This window comes from Aspergillus lentulus (genome assembly GCF_001445615.1).
Source record: "Aspergillus lentulus DNA, contig: Alt16, strain: IFM 54703, whole genome shotgun sequence".
Lineage (NCBI taxonomy): Eukaryota > Fungi > Ascomycota > Eurotiomycetes > Eurotiales > Aspergillaceae > Aspergillus > Aspergillus lentulus.
The window spans coordinates 3,678,594-3,693,657 of NW_028322113.1; the positions used below are offsets into that span (position 1 = coordinate 3,678,594).

Sequence of the window (15,064 nt, forward strand, 5' to 3'; positions counted from 1 at the left end):
CAGGTCCAAATATAGGCACTGGATCAATCTCCAACTTGTGATACATCTCCCCCATAATTTCTTTTCTTCTTCTCCGCCACACCAGGCACGCGAAATACCCGTTGCAGCCTACTGCAGCCTCCAAGCAGAAGACCAGCTCGTAGATAATCCTCCAGGAGGATTCCTCCTGCTTTGAACAAGTAACAACAGAGTAACGGCGCTACTGGACTCCATGCCTACCGTATCTACTCCGTAGACTACCCCAAGCGCTAAAAAAGAACAACCCTGCTCCGGCTCTCTGAAGACAAGACCCCCACCCACTCTTTCACTACCCGTAATCATTCACTTGCAAGGCTGCCTTGCGCTACAGCTACTGACCGCTTCATAGGCCTACACTCCAAGAACTCTGAAGAAGCGGGGTTGTTTCTGCAGGTAGTAAGTACGTCTCATACTCCTCTGTAGATTTTACATTTGCATTACACTCTTACTGAGTAGTGACGATCGCATAACAAATACATTTGTTTTCGAGTTATAATTGATCAATAACATGCCCAATAAATAGTTGGCTGTAATTTCGTGGTTGAGGGTAATGGCCGCGAAGGGCAGCCCTGCCCCAGGATATATATATATCCCATCAGCCCATCGGGCGCTATTCTGGTTCCATGGCTGTCCATCACACCAACGAGGTAGATCACCCTGTCGGTCTTTAAAATCAAATATACAGGGTTCCGAGGGCGATGCGACGCAATCAAATGTTAATTACCCTACTGTGACTAGTTGCCTACCTTGTCGCGCCTTTACTTGCGGCATGGTCGAGCTCTCACAATGGATGATTAACTGCCTTTTATCTATGCTATAGCATTGCCTGGAGTCCATCATACGTGTCTATGGTTCTGGAAGGCAGAAAGTCTTGTTGAGTTGACCCGCGGAATTACCCGGCGTTTAGCATAGATAATGTAGATGTTGATCTTAATATCTTGATACTCGAGCTCTAACACCCCATTCGATACAGGGTACTTCTACACAACACGATGCAATGCGGTCAAATATGCCTCTGTACAAAGCTAAGCTCGCTGCTTAGAACTTGAACACCTGCTCCTTGCTGTATCCCAGCTCTGCAAGGATGCCAGTCAGCTCACCCTGGTCCTTGGGGCTGACCTTGGGTCCGCTGATAGCCTTGTACATGCCGGGAGGTCCACAAACAAAGATCTTGATGTTCTCCTCCTTGGGTTCGGGGAGGACGGTCTTCAGGAGCTCCTTGTTGATGTAGCCCTTGCCGCCGGTCCACTCCTTGGGAGGGTTGTCCAGCACGTAGAAGGCCCGGAAGCGGCGGGGGTAGGTGTTCTCCAGCTCCTGCAACTCCTTCTTCAGGAGAATGTCCTCCTCACGGACGTTGCCGAAGACAAGCGTGACCTTGGTCTGGTCCTCGGGGTCCTTGAAGATCTTGCGAGCCAGCTGGTACATGGGAGTGATACCGGTGCCACCGGCGATCAGGCAGATGTGCTTGTGCTTGTTGGCCTCCCAGGGGTACTTAGGGATGGGTCCCTTGAACTCCAGGCGTTGGTCGACGTTCATGCTGTGCAAGTGCTCGGACATGGGGCCGTTGGGGTAGGCCTTGACGACGAGTTCGAGGTAGCCGGGTTGTTCTGCAGAAATGGAGTCAATTACTGCGGGTATACACTGGCAAGCGGCGCGTACCTTCATCGCTCACGGGTGTGTAGGGACGGATGACAGGCTTCTCGGCGCCGTGGGGCTTGAACTTGGTCAACAGGGCAGCTAAAGGGCGAAAAGTCAGCTATGAGACAACGCAACACCCCCAGGGAAAGAGGTCTACCCACATGCGACATGAAGACCAGAGACAGCCTCCTTGTCAGGAAACTCAAAACGCAATCTCTTGGTGTTGGGGCTCAGATTCTCGATGTGAGCCAGCTTGAGATCAACCCAACCCTGGTCACCGCCGGTAAAAACCTTCGGGCGCTCGGCAGGGGGAGCATCCGCGCTGGCAGAGTTGTACCGGTACAATCCCACACCGAGACCAGTGAGACCGACCGCGACGTAGATGGGAGCGAGAGAAGACTTGCCCTTGGAGGGTGCCTCCGTGGAGTATTTGCGGAAGCCCTGCGTGCGCGTCAGTCAGCGGAGGTCCTCCCTCCAATCCTAGAACCGAGATCCAAAGCGGTTCGGAGCCAATATTTTACCTGCTTCAAGGGCTGAGCAAAGCGGAGAGATTGACGCGCAAACATTGTGTATGTAATTGACACAAGCTGGTGGTCAATTGAAGGATAACTCGAACCGGAAGAGACACAAGAGGAGCGGGCGGGAGGGTCAACCTTAGTACTCTGTGGATAGAGAGTACCTTAAGGTACGGAGTCAGTTCTCGCTGTCCGGATCCCACTGTCCGTCTTACTTACTGGGTCCGCATGACGCAATACCCGTTCCTGACGGTAAGGTATTTGTGATCATTAGTAATCGACCGGGGTTTTTAATTGGAAGTACCTCTCTCTAGATAGGACGGTAATGAATGCCATTGTATGCTAGGCTGAGTGTTTTGTTCCATAAAGATGCTATAGTTGCGGTTTTTACAGAGACATGACCTTGGTGGACGCTATACTGACAGTTTCTAGCCTTGGGTTAAATTGCGCTGATGGTCTTGCGATATCCGACGGAAGTCCCAGGAAGAAGGCATTAAATATATGCGACTCGTACAGTGAAGCTAGACCTGTACGGAATAGCCCGACTGTCACCACATGTGTCGTGGTGTCAAACATCGTGCAGTGGTACATCGGTCACTCAATTGCTGAGCTTCTCCGGTCTCACCCTGCCTGTAATATGTTACTGCATGCAGAGACGCAGAGACATTCTACGCGGACTACCTCTCAGATAGAACCATGGTATTAAAAAGAAAAAAGAACCCCGGTAATTTTTTTGATAAATAACTTGCAAGGGTCGCTGCAGAGGACTAAAGAGACATCAAAAACATCCGTCCCATCTTCTGGGCGGTAGATACACGCCTTGTTCTCCGCGTGATCCGTGTCCTTCTTGCATGCTATGGCCATAACATAGTCATTGATCCGCACACTCCATCTCCCATAACCCAAAACGTCATATCTAAGCGAAGGTAGAGGGTCTCGAGTAGGCAAAGACCTTCTTGCCAGCAGGCTTGGCGGAGCGGTGGGGAAGAGGGAACTTGAGGTTCTTCTGGAGGAGCTGCTTGATGTAGGGGCGGCGGATGGTGTCGGCCTTCTCGATCTCGACAACCTTGAGGATCTGCATGGAATTCGTTAGATCTCATGAACCTTTGTTCAGGAATGCGCTTCAACATACGTGGATGGAGCCGAAACGGGCACGGTGACGAGCAGCCATGTCCTGGTAGAGGGCCTCAACAGCCTCGGTCCGGCTCATCTCACGGAACTCCTTGTACATGTTGTGGGTACCGGAGCGAGAGTCGTAGCGGAGCCAGATACCGAAGTTCTTGACCTTGAGAGGGCGCTTCTCGTGGATCTAGCAAACAAGAAAAAAGAGACAAAGTCAGTCGACCTCATCTTAACCGAAGAATCCTTTCCCATAGTAGACATACCACGTTGAGGCTGACGATCTCACCGTTGGCCTTCTTGACCTTACGGAGCTGGGTCAAGAAGTACCAGAAGCGCGACTTGGCCACAACGGTGTTGGGCGCGAAGATGCGCATGCGGTACAGCTTGGGCGTGGGGTTAGCCTCGGTGGGCAGGTGACGCCCGATGACCTGGTACTCGGTGAGACGCCCTGTGAGACAAACCAGTCAGTGACTGTTCGTTCAAGTATATCCGAATCGAATAGAAAAACGTCTTCGATAGTTGCAGTGATTCCCGTGCGAACGTCAGAGTCGATAGTGCGTGTAGTTCAGATCTGTATCTTGAAAATTTTCGACAATGTGCGACCGCAATATAGCTCGACCTCCTTCAATGAACAGTCTCATTCCGTATTTCCAAAAGACCTTGCGCACTTCTCTCGCTATCGGTGTATCCTCCATTGCCATTGTCGTCCAGGGCCCATTCTTCAAACTAGTATCGTTCGACGTTCGCAGGAAACCATTGCAACCGATCCGACGGGGAAATTGTGCGAGTTATCGAGGGAAAAATTCACTCACCCATCTGGAAATCTGGTTAGTATCAAATGCAAACGACAAAAATGGTAGATAACGAGGGTGGTGCTCACTTTTGTCGACTCTGTTGTGGTTGACTGTCGAGATAGGTGTGCCGGCTGGTCTGGTCGAAAATGAGGATTTGTGAAACTTGTTGAGTTAGGGCTGCCGCCCTTCGCCTAAGCGACCGGGCAGCTGGGGCTTGACTCGGACGCTATACCGGATATGGATGCTCAGCCACGGCGGCTGATAAGGGCCTCAGGAATCCACGGCAGCACGCTGTTGTTCCCCACCTTCCCCCAATCACGTTCGCGACCGTCGATGGAGAAAAGGCAGGAAATGGATGATGACACCAGACCCTAGCTCCATAGATTGTTCGGGTTGTTTGTTGAAGATATTTCTATGATTGTAAAGCACTGGCGCTTCGACACAATAATCTAGGACACTGGTCGCAACACACAGTCTGCCATGGCGTCTGTCTTTACAGACTTCAAGGAAGGCCAGAAGAACGGGTCTGGTCCTCGTTTGGCAGCAGCTCTTACGCCCATCGCAACCTCCGAAAGTCCCGATCGCTTGTTGTCGTTCTACAACTTTTCTGACTCCGACCATATTTCGGCAGATCTACGCTATTCACTCTTCCAAGCAAATGGCGTGAAGCTCCCAAAACAAGAGCAGAATGGCTGGGTTGACATCTTCGCGGCGTATTGGAAGGCTGTAGGGGAGATCATCAAATTCGAGGAGTACAACCCGTCGGCCAGCTGGGCCAAGGTCTTTGATGCTTGGAAAAATGTGGCAAATACTCTCATCAGAGGCTACACGAACTTCGGACTTCAAGCATGGACGGTCCCGTGTCTCTATGTGGTGGGGAAATACTTGAGGGTGTTTGCGATCAAAGCAGATGCTGAGATTTCCTCTAAAGGAGCCATGGCCTTTGGCGACCAGTTCCAAGATGATGTTGCTGCGGATTTTGAGAAGAGCGCGAAGCTCGAGGAGGCCGCCCGGATAATCAATCGGATGTTTACTCTTTGTCTGAGCGACAGGTGTGTAGTTGCACTGACTCTCTACACTCCTTTCGCAAATTACTGAGTACGATTCAAGGGCGCCGATTGAAGAATCCCGGAAATGGGGTATCTACAACACCACAAATCTTTTGTTCAAGACATACTTCAAAGTACGATTGAAGCCCATTCCGTTTCTGAACGTCGTCTGACAAACCTAGCTCAATTCAGTCGGACTCTCCAAGAACCTTCTTCGTGCCCTCAGCGCTTCATCCGCCGATCTTCCTGAGCTGGAAGCTTTCCCCAAGTCCCACATAGTCACATTCAAGTATTATGTCGGCGTCATCCACTTTCTAGATGAGAACTACCGGGAGGTAAGACGATGTTGGGCAGATTTCCATTAATATTAAAGCTTTATTCTGATGATCTCCCGCAGGCGGAAGAACACCTGGCATATGCGTGGAACATGTGCCACAAGGGCGCATTTAAAAATCGAGAGTCAGTGAATCTTACTTAGCGCATGTCTCTATATCCTCGCTAATTTCAGCAGGCTGATCCTCACATATCTTGTTCCCTGCCACCTCGTCACCACCCATACTCTACCATCCCAAAAACTTCTCGCGCCCTTTCCCAGATTGGAGAAATTATTCCGCCCCTTGTGTGAATGCATACGAAAGGGGGATTTGGTTGGATTTGACACAGCCATGTCCGCCGGAGAAGAGGAATTCGTCAAGAGGCGTATCTATCTGCCGCTCGAAAGAGGGCGCGATATTGCTTTGCGAAATCTATTTCGGAAGGTTTTTATTGCTGGAGGGTTCGAAGAATCCAAGGATGGCCAGCCTCCCATTCGCCGAACTCGTGTTCCTGTTGCCGAGTTCGCAGCAGCACTGAGAATCGGCACACATGCGGATGACAGGTCTCGGGTAGACATTGATGAGGTTGAATGCCTACTATCTAACCTCATATACAAGGTATGTCATTCTTATTCATCACATAGAGCAATCGAAGACTGGCTAACTGTTGCTAGGGACTTATGAAGGGTTACATTGCCCGGGAGCGAGGCATGGTTGTGTTGAGCAAGGGTGGTACCGCCTTTCCAGGAACCAGCGTCTAAGAACTCCACTACACCATTCGATCGTACGATCTAAGCCGAGCTTGAGTCAGAGTCGGGCTAGACTCGAAATCTGAGGTCGCCCAACAGGCTCTGAAACTCACGGCACCCAAGTGCTTGCCACCGAAGAAAGCCTTGAGCTGTTTATATACAGCCTAATTCGCCATGATATCCTTTATGAAGCATGAATAGCCATCGGATGCGACACAGCAGGCTATCATCTATAACTAGGTAATTTTATGCCGCCAGTAGATGGCAACCTCAAGGAAGAGGTGAATATCAATTAGGCTGTACTTCCTGCCTGTCTCGTGGTTCCGACTGGATTGTTCGGTAATTGATATACATCAGCGGAAGACAGCTTTTACCGAAGCCTACATCATCTTGTATGACTTAGACATGAATAATGAACAAGAGCATCTATGCATGACACCCGTACTCCAAAATCTTTTGCATGTATGAATTAGAACACATTGACCAGGGTGAGAAGAGTTCCGCTTTTGATAGAAGAGACATGAAACAAAGTTACTGTACACTTGGCCTTCGAGGCGCGAAAACCGAACTGAAAATAGAGAAGGGTATAGTAGAAAGGCGCGACAAGCAGTCTGGATTTGAAATGGGATAATAAGTCGACAGACATCAGGATATGAACTAAGCAAGAGAAGACTTAGCAGTGGTGAGGTCATCCTAAGCAAAAGACACAAGTCAGCTCCGTTCATACAAAGCCGTCCGAGAGGACAATACACACCATATGATTACACATCGCGACAAACAAGTCAAAGAATAACTTCCCACCCTTCTCCATCTCCATCTGCATAGTCCCGCTCCGCTTGAACGTCGACCGGCTCCGGATAATCAGCGCCAGATAGTGAGCGCGCAGTTTGGACTCGTTATCTGAGGTGTTGGCGTAGGCGTAGCGAGCGCTGCTCAGAATGGTGCTGCACTGGATACCGGAGTGGAGGCCCTGTTTCCGTAAGGCCAGGCGCTTCAGTGGCTCAAGGCCGTACTTTTGCGCGGCGCAGCTGTCAAGCAGCATATTAGTCCTCCGCTTCCCTCGTGGGTTAACAGGAGACTTACTAAACGGCTGTATCTCTCAGGATCACCGAGCCAGTTGCCTGGTGGAAAATGGTCGCGTTGGTGGTTTGTCCGTCTGTGTCGAGGCCCGTGTTCTCCAGCTCCCATGTATCGCGGTGCCGGTTGTAGATGGCGCGAGGCGTGTAGTCGCCCTTGTAGAGATATTCGAGAATGCAGGATAGGATTTCGGGCTGTTCGTCCGGTAAGGAGATGCTGATGCGCTTGTGAGGGGATTCTGGCGATGGCGATTGCGATTGCGCTCGGCAGCAGGCGGCTGCGAAGAAGGGGGATATGCAGAGGGTGTCTTCGTGGGCGGCGAAGAGGCGCGCTTCTGAACCGACGGAGATGGTCACTATCGATGTACTGGACGAGCTGCCGTCGTTAGCTTAGCATGCAAATAACTGCCTGCGGATGGAAAGGAGGGGAGTCTTACTTCTTGTCTGGGGAACTGCCGGTTCCTTGGCGTCTTTCTCTTTCGACCCGTCGCGATGGAGTACTAGGAGAGTCGCGGATGGGCTTCCTCACTCGCTGGGACGTTGTCGCTTTTCCAACCCGATATCGCGAGGATAAGCTGTCGGTGGGACTCTGGGATGGACGTTTGATGGAAAGCATGGTTTGACTGCTAGTGCTGTGCTGTTGGGTCAACATCTTCAAGACGGGCTGAGCGAGTGAATAGTCAATCGAGTTGGGAGAAAATGACAGGGCCTCAGGGGCTGATGGAGTAAAGCTGCAATTACTTGGTCAATGGTGAGACAGCTGACGGCATGCTTGTATCTGTACCTGCGTCTGTAAGTACGACGATCAAGGGGATGATACTGATACTGTCGAAACAGCTGATGAACAGAGCAAGAACCCCAGAAACGGAGCCATTGTTGGAAGCGGGTTTCTTTTACGTTTTCTGAGCTGCTGAGTGATTTGAAACATCTACACTTTCTAAAGACACCAGTCAACATTGTTGGATCTTTCTTTGTGCATCTATCACAAATGTTCCAGTCCGAGGGGCCAACTGCAGCGCGTAAAGACCGGTATTGCACGCGTAAAGTGGTTTTGAATGCATCGCCAAATGATCGCGCAGTCACGGGATCCTAGCTGTCCAATTAGACGTCAGAGATAGGTAAAGGAGGGTGGGGACTCGGATCATTTCGAGCCATTTCATTGGATCCTTGCTTAAAAGAACAATGGAAAAGTTGATACATCCTCCTTAAGAGCAAGCATTATCCAGGCCTAGATGACTTCTTCTAATAGAATGATGGGGGCTAGTGGGTGAAATAGACAAATAATACATTATCTTCCGGTGACTATGCGCTCTCAAAGTCGAGGTTGGATAACACCATCCCGTATGTGCGGTATACCTTTAAAGGAAGTCTTCAGCTTCCTGGGAATTGATACGCAAAGCGCTTGCAGTAGACTTAACCAAGGTGGGATTATCTGGAGAATATACACATATATGACTACCCGCATGCCTTCATGACCTTGACACCGAAAACGCCACCATCCTTACACAGTTGACAAGCAGAAGAGAAACAAAGAAATCTGGATTCTAAGACACCATCCACATTCTCCATCAAGCCGAATCTTTCATCCCGCGATGATGGATGGACCCCTATACTTCATAGGAAAACCTTTCTTGCCTCTCGCGGATGGCTCTCATTGGGACAATAAGGACACTTGAATCTTGTGCCTTTGCAAAGCCGCTTCAACGACTCCTCTGCAATAACATGACCGCAAGGCATCATCATCGGGGGGTTCTCGTCTGTAGACTGTTCCTTGGAGACTGGACAGACGAAGATCGAATGGAAGAGGTAAGAGGGTGGAAGTGGAATTTCGACCTATAAAATATGTCAATTATAAACCCGGGACAGGACAGGGGGACGCGGACTGCTGCGACCCGACTTACCGGAAGTTCGTTTTGCGTGGTCCATTCTGTCCTCTTTGCTTTCATAATCGTCTGCAATTTCAACAGAGTGGGTAGCGCTATCGCACCAGCGGTAGCGGCTATGTATAGTGGCGAATCGGCAGACAGACCCAGCAGTGAGCAGAACTCCCGAGTGAAAGATTGCGCCACATCAGACCATGCCGACGGATTGTCGAAAATATTTCGATAAGGCGACTCTTGGAGGTTTGGAGAAAACGCCATTGCTCCCATCAGCTGCTGAATTTCCACCAAGTACCTGGGGATAAAGACATGGAATTCGCGCCTGGCGTACTCCAATGCAGCCTGTGGACCAGCGACAGCAGGGCCTTGTCCGCCATGAAAGAGCCAGACGAACTGTAGCCGGCACAGTTCGAATTCAAGGTTACTACCTCGTGCCTCCAGAGCTTCCTTGTTGTCCCTTGACCACTGTATAGCCGGAAGCAAGTTATTGTTCTCCTTCATCTCATGTAGTATGTGATACATCGTAGCAAATTGTTTTCGCACTTCGCCCGAAGGAACATCGTCGATATCGAGAAGACTCCTGGCGGCGTCTGGGCCGTCCGTATCCATATCGTTCTCTCGCCTCGAAGCTTTCTTTTCGGCTATTTCGGAAAGGAAGGTTGCGGCTACAGAGAACTGTCCCTCCCGTAGCAGGTGCATCGCGATTGCGCGGTTGATGAGATGCTCGCGAGATGATAAAGCATCATGCTCGGTGCTCGGGAGTGGTTTATCTTTGAAGAGCTACACAGTGTCAGTTTTGAGAACACCAGGTACGCTGGAATAACTCGGAGGCAAGACCTTATCTAGTGCTTTGCTGTACTTGTTCAGAGCGCTGTGGTGTTCTTTGAGATTGTCATTGATTGAGTCGAATGATGCTTTGACGGAATTTTGGAGCTTTGCTAGAGTTATAGATGCTTGACCTGGATCTATACAACGATAAGTCAATGAATACCGCCAAACGACCAAATGATTACGAAACCGACGAAGAGGAACGAACCAGAGGCGACCGTGTCTCGCGCTGCTTGAATTAGATCGATCGTGTCTTGCACATTTTTAATATTCTGAGACGCCTTCAGCCTCTTAGTGAGCCGTTCATGCTCCTTCCGAACAAGATCCATGACGGCTCTGGGGTGACTCGGAGATGGCGCTTGAAGCGGAGTAGGGTGATTTCCGCTATCCTAGCACCACGCCAGCGATAGCCATATGGCTGACTCGGATAGTGCCCAGTTGATGACTTTGGGCGATGTAAGGAAAGTCTCTGAGAGGGCAGATTCCGAAAATCAGGAGCGACAAGTCAGGTGGAGGTGAGTGAGGTTCGATAAGCTATCGGCGACCGACAGTTCCATTACGACATGGGGACATGGGACATCACGTGTTCTCCCATAATGCTCTTTTACCCCTCTTTCGGGGGTATCATTTAGATACCTAAGGTCATGGTATGATGCTGCGGGGTTTCAGGAAGTGAACCAACTGAATCTGAGAGTGAAACTGTTATTCCAAAATACTTTGGAGTAGTCTTCGACTCATACCGAAACAATAGACGCTAGAGCATTTCCTATTCCGACTAATAGTAGAACGGTTGCAAAAAGCCCCCATGCGCAGTGGTAGTAGTCCGCTTTAATGCGTACCTAGCAAAGACAACTTCGAACATTACACAAAGTGTTTACAAGCAAAAGGGTTCGCTCCTCCAGATGTTCCCATCATCTCTTGGAGTCTATCTTTGAGTCTATCGCAAAGACCTCGCTTTATCATTATTGTAATTCCTTACATCGTACCTCTTTTGAGGGTCGCGAAATTCGATTGCTTACATAAAATGCTCTAAGAAAGTAATACTGCCAATCATATTTGTGGCCACGGAAGGGGAAAACCTCGCTTACGCTAGCGCAAGTAGTGGGCCTTGGCAAAGCTATATAACCTCGCTGCTCCCCCATCTCTTTGAACTTTTTCTTCTTTTCTTCTCCATCCTGGTGCACGGGTTTTACACGTGTCAGTGAGGAGACATCCGAGACCGTGTTTTTGCTAGTTGAAAACTACCTAGTTGACCGCTCCAGTTGGTCTTCGGATCGACTGGGAATTTTTGAAAAAAAAGTTGCCCTGACTCCAAGTCTTGGTGTCAGTTTTGAGTCTTCTGCTTGTCAGATGCTCGAAATATCGGTCTTCTTTTCATCACTGTTTGCTTCCCTTGCGGAGGCCTGTGGAGAAGGGATTTACTGATTAGTTTGATGTACTCCGTAGTTCGTAAGTTCAGAATGGAGAGGTCTCGAGAATTGTGTGCGGAATACTTTGGCATATTTCTCAGTGATTCATGAAACTATTGTGGTCTCGACACGGGACACGTCGCTCGCCAGTCCTCTCGTTCTAGGTGCTATGTTTCCTCGCGTTCGAACAACATAGCAGTGCTCATCCTTCTCCTTCAGCCCGGAGTATTTAAGACAGACACAATTCCCCAGAAGATTTATTATCTCGGTACGGAGTAACTCCGTAGATAGGTAGAGTTGGGGCTGGTATATCAGGGGCACTCATGCCCCGTAGCCGACTCACCGCTTCCAGAATCCTGTGACGTCGCTGTTTAGTTGCGGTCAACTGTCTTTCTGGCAACTCTCTCCCAGCTCCACATTTGAGCTCCTTCTTGTGACGATGTTACGGCAAATTCATAGTAGTTCTACAACTCCTGTTTGATATTACAGATGCTTAGTGTTTCCTCCGGATATGTCAAGCTCCTTCCTTACGAGTCCAACAAAGCTAGGAGACCCCAGGAGGGTCAACGTTTCATCCCCTCATTTCTGAGCTTGGTCTCAGTACTTTGAACACGTCACAGCGACAATCGATTTGAAGACACCAGCAAGCGGCTCTGGATATGACACTGTCTTTACCACTAATGCGATAGCTATCACGCTGACAGAATGCCACCGGCTGTTAGCAGCGCACCAGCTGCGCCTCCCGTGGCGAACCGATGTGATTCTATGAAACCTCCTATCAACACTCATGGGAGCCCCTCCTCCCATACGAACGGACACATGGGGACATCACCGCCGCACGGTCATCAGAAACTCGTATTCACCGACCCTGTGGCCCTTCGGTATCTGGAGGAGGACCCTGCGACAGTTGTGCTGCATCGACGTCTCATCCTGGAGGGTTACGAGATATACATCGTCGAGCAATGGGCTTGTTCAAGGGTACACCCAACATTTGTGATTACGACTTACACGGGCGATCCTTCGCACAGGGTCTTGGTGGGAGTCCTCAGCGTCCCAACTGACGAAAACACCTGGTCTCCGCGTTTGAAACTGTACTTCAACGCCGTCACGCAATGTCAAGCACGAACGAAAGACACACCTCTGGGCACCGTCATGGTAACTGACCTGAGCTCGTTTCCGTCTGCGCTGACGGTCATCCCAGTCCCCGACGGTGACATACTCCGACACAAGGAGGATTTTATCGTCAACGAAAACCTGAAACGGCTCTCCTGCGCCGGCCGGGCCGGCTTAAAGCTACAGCCTCCTTCACCTGCGACCGTGGCAAAGTTTTATCAACTCTATCGGACGAGCGAGCGAGTACCTGTGTATAGTGCTGTAATCGAGCTCGTCAAACAATGCCAGATCGCTCTGACAATGTTTGGCCTCTTGGCGCCTGAATACGTGGATGGGCTTCTCTGCGATGTCACCGAAACCGCGATCAATGATTGGTGGACCGAGTTCGGGATTGATTTGTATAACATAGAACCAAGTGACGGCGTACTAGGACCGACGACTGTAGCTGCGTTGCTGGGCACATTCATGGGAGCTCGAAATCGACTCCATGCCTTCGGTGCCCCGGTAGGGAAAGACGCCTTCGATATACGCAGTCTCAAGAGGGCAATCGAGAGCTTTCAAAAGTCACAGAAGATGGAACGGACACGCAGACTGGACCGCCAAACTCTCGACCGGCTTCACCGTGTAACTGCCAAGGCGGCAAATGCAGAAGGCTGGACGGACGCTGTCAAGTCGACGATGGCCGAATTGAGCGGACATGGGGGTGAGATGGTCATGGGTATGGTACGGGGTCGTGAAAAGGGTGGCATCGCCGATATTGAGACCCTGGAGCTGGACAACTTCGCATCGCTAGTCACCGGTGAGAGGGCAAAGTGGTTGTGGAGGGGGAAGCCACGTAAGGGTGGGCTGGGTGATGGCGTCGCTCATGATCCGCCTGCTGCGGACATGATGTTCAACAGAGATGAGCAGGGCAACTATGTGTGGACAAGCAGGAAACGCCATTCGCACGAAGATCTGGCTGGTGACCGATCCTTGCAAGGCTCAGACCGCCCGTGGAGGCAGCCTGAAACGGGGACCGCACCGGACGAAAAGGATCAGAACCTCAGTCGCATGGTTCGGAGGGGTGTTAGTGGCAAGGTGTCAGACGCACGAATCGGATTTGGAAGGTTCAAAGAAGCAGTTGGACTGCCCAGCCTTCGATCTCAGCACCACAAGCAGACGAAAGACGGGGCGGAGTTGATGCGTGATGCGGCTTACATCCCAGCTATCGAAAGCGATACGGAGATGCCTGTGCTAAAAACAGAGGCTGACGTTAACCTGACCGATCGGGAAAGCATTTCTGAGCCTCACGACCAGACACAGTTTGACGCAGCCAAGGCAGAGCCACCAGCGAGTACTGGTGGTCCGACAGTCTCCGAATCGAAACCTCCGAAGATCACTGTTGATTCTCCGCAAGATAATGAGGAAACTGATTCAGCACGAAAACCCTCGACAAGTCAGCTGGAAGAGGACGAGTCAGATCTAGGGCGATCCAGGACACGATCGACCGATGCATCTGTGAGCCACGATGAAGTGTCTCGATTCGATCTCATGTTATTGCGCCGACCGCAGAGTTGCATAGAGTTCACCACCACAGATGACTCGGAACGTAGAAGCAATGGTTGGCCTCGCCACCTGTCCTTCAGTATTGTTGAAGACGTCGTACTTGGCTGGGAAAGCCTGGGAGGCCGAGAAGCACTGCCGCCCAAGCCAGATGCCACTCTAGAGCAAGCCGTTGCGCTTGAGGACACGCTGGCCTCTGATGTACGAATGTTTAACTCCAAAATCGAGGAGCTGAGCCATCACACAGTTCCATGGGTGGAAAGACAAGTGAACTCGGTGGACGAATTGAACCGGAAGCTCTATGAGTCACAAGAGAAGATCAACTCGATCTACCTAGACAAGGCTGAGAAATATCAGCAAATGAGGGAACGCTCCAGTGAGTTACTGACGGAGGAGCACACCTACCTTGTTGATACCATGAAGCGCGTCGAGATGATGGGAGCCAAGCTGGATTATGAGCTCAATGTCCTCGAGTCCAAAGTCGAGGATGTGGAGAGCGGCCTCGGGGAATTCGAGCGGCATGTGTTGGAGCTTGAAACAAGGATGAAAGGGCTGATAAAGAAGGAGGAAGAGAAGCAGAGCAATTCATGGTTGTCGCGGCTGGGAAGACTTGTTGGAATGTCTTCGTAATATGCTTCGATCCTTTCATGTCTTTTGTGTTAAGCGTGATATCCCTGTATTTTTATATACCAATTCTAGTGTACATAGTGTGAATAGAGGCTCGGTGTCCATATCAGACGCACTGCAAACGGCACGACTCGGAGACAAAGACAGTAATGCTCGAGTATCCTTCCAGAGTGCTCCCATAATAGACAAAAGTGCCAGAACCGAGTGACATCTCGCATCCTCTTGAGTAAGGATCTTAACGGCGAACTCAGCATGGATATCATCCTGAGTCCACTCGATCGCACGCAAAGACAAACGTTGAGAGAATCCACGCCCAGCATGAAAGTATGACCTCACCAGCGAAAGCGAACACAGGAAGAGGTTGTAAGACCATCGGTTCCAAACAAATCA

General features: G+C 50.4%; 6 protein-coding genes across 6 annotated transcripts; 2 read left to right on the plus strand and 4 right to left on the minus strand.

The window, feature by feature from the left end:
• Positions 1–1,056: 1,056 nt before the first annotated feature.
• On the minus strand, positions 1,057–2,222 carry ALT_8650 (cytochrome b5 reductase family protein; the record flags this gene model as incomplete). Its single annotated transcript, XM_033557872.2, has 4 exons — positions 1,057–1,625; positions 1,678–1,755; positions 1,818–2,097; positions 2,178–2,222. 4 exons carry the CDS (start codon positions 2,220–2,222, stop codon positions 1,057–1,059), a joined length of 972 nt encoding a protein of 323 aa, XP_033413763.1.
• Positions 2,223–3,087: 865 nt separating this feature from the next.
• On the minus strand, positions 3,088–4,109 carry ALT_8651 (60S ribosomal protein eL20; the record flags this gene model as incomplete). The annotated part of the gene is made up of 4 exons (XM_033557871.1): positions 3,088–3,246; positions 3,304–3,480; positions 3,557–3,741; positions 4,106–4,109. 4 exons carry the CDS (start codon positions 4,107–4,109, stop codon positions 3,088–3,090), a joined length of 525 nt encoding a protein of 174 aa, XP_033413762.1.
• A 458-nt stretch (positions 4,110–4,567) lies between these two features.
• csn12 lies at positions 4,568–6,211 on the plus strand (the record flags this gene model as incomplete). The annotated part of the gene is made up of 6 exons (XM_033557870.2): positions 4,568–5,139; positions 5,198–5,270; positions 5,319–5,471; positions 5,534–5,595; positions 5,648–6,068; positions 6,125–6,211. The coding sequence occupies 6 exons, from the start codon at positions 4,568–4,570 to the stop codon at positions 6,209–6,211; spliced, it is 1,368 nt and encodes a 455-aa protein (XP_033413761.1).
• A 645-nt stretch (positions 6,212–6,856) lies between these two features.
• Positions 6,857–7,927, minus strand: ALT_8653 (BTB/POZ domain-containing protein; the record flags this gene model as incomplete). The annotated part of the gene is made up of 4 exons (XM_033557869.2): positions 6,857–6,892; positions 6,954–7,227; positions 7,283–7,651; positions 7,713–7,927. The coding sequence occupies 4 exons, from the start codon at positions 7,925–7,927 to the stop codon at positions 6,857–6,859; spliced, it is 894 nt and encodes a 297-aa protein (XP_033413760.2).
• A 962-nt stretch (positions 7,928–8,889) lies between these two features.
• On the minus strand, positions 8,890–10,312 carry ALT_8654 (ubiquitin-protein ligase RMD5; the record flags this gene model as incomplete). Its single annotated transcript, XM_089600454.1, has 4 exons — positions 8,890–9,108; positions 9,177–9,935; positions 9,993–10,093; positions 10,147–10,312. The coding sequence occupies 4 exons, from the start codon at positions 10,310–10,312 to the stop codon at positions 8,890–8,892; spliced, it is 1,245 nt and encodes a 414-aa protein (XP_089455347.1).
• A 1,785-nt stretch (positions 10,313–12,097) lies between these two features.
• Positions 12,098–14,677, plus strand: ALT_8655 (putative Sin3 complex subunit (Stb2); the record flags this gene model as incomplete). Its single annotated transcript, XM_033557867.1, has 1 exon — positions 12,098–14,677. The coding sequence occupies one exon, from the start codon at positions 12,098–12,100 to the stop codon at positions 14,675–14,677; it is 2,580 nt and encodes an 859-aa protein (XP_033413758.1).
• Positions 14,678–15,064: the final 387 nt, after the last annotated feature.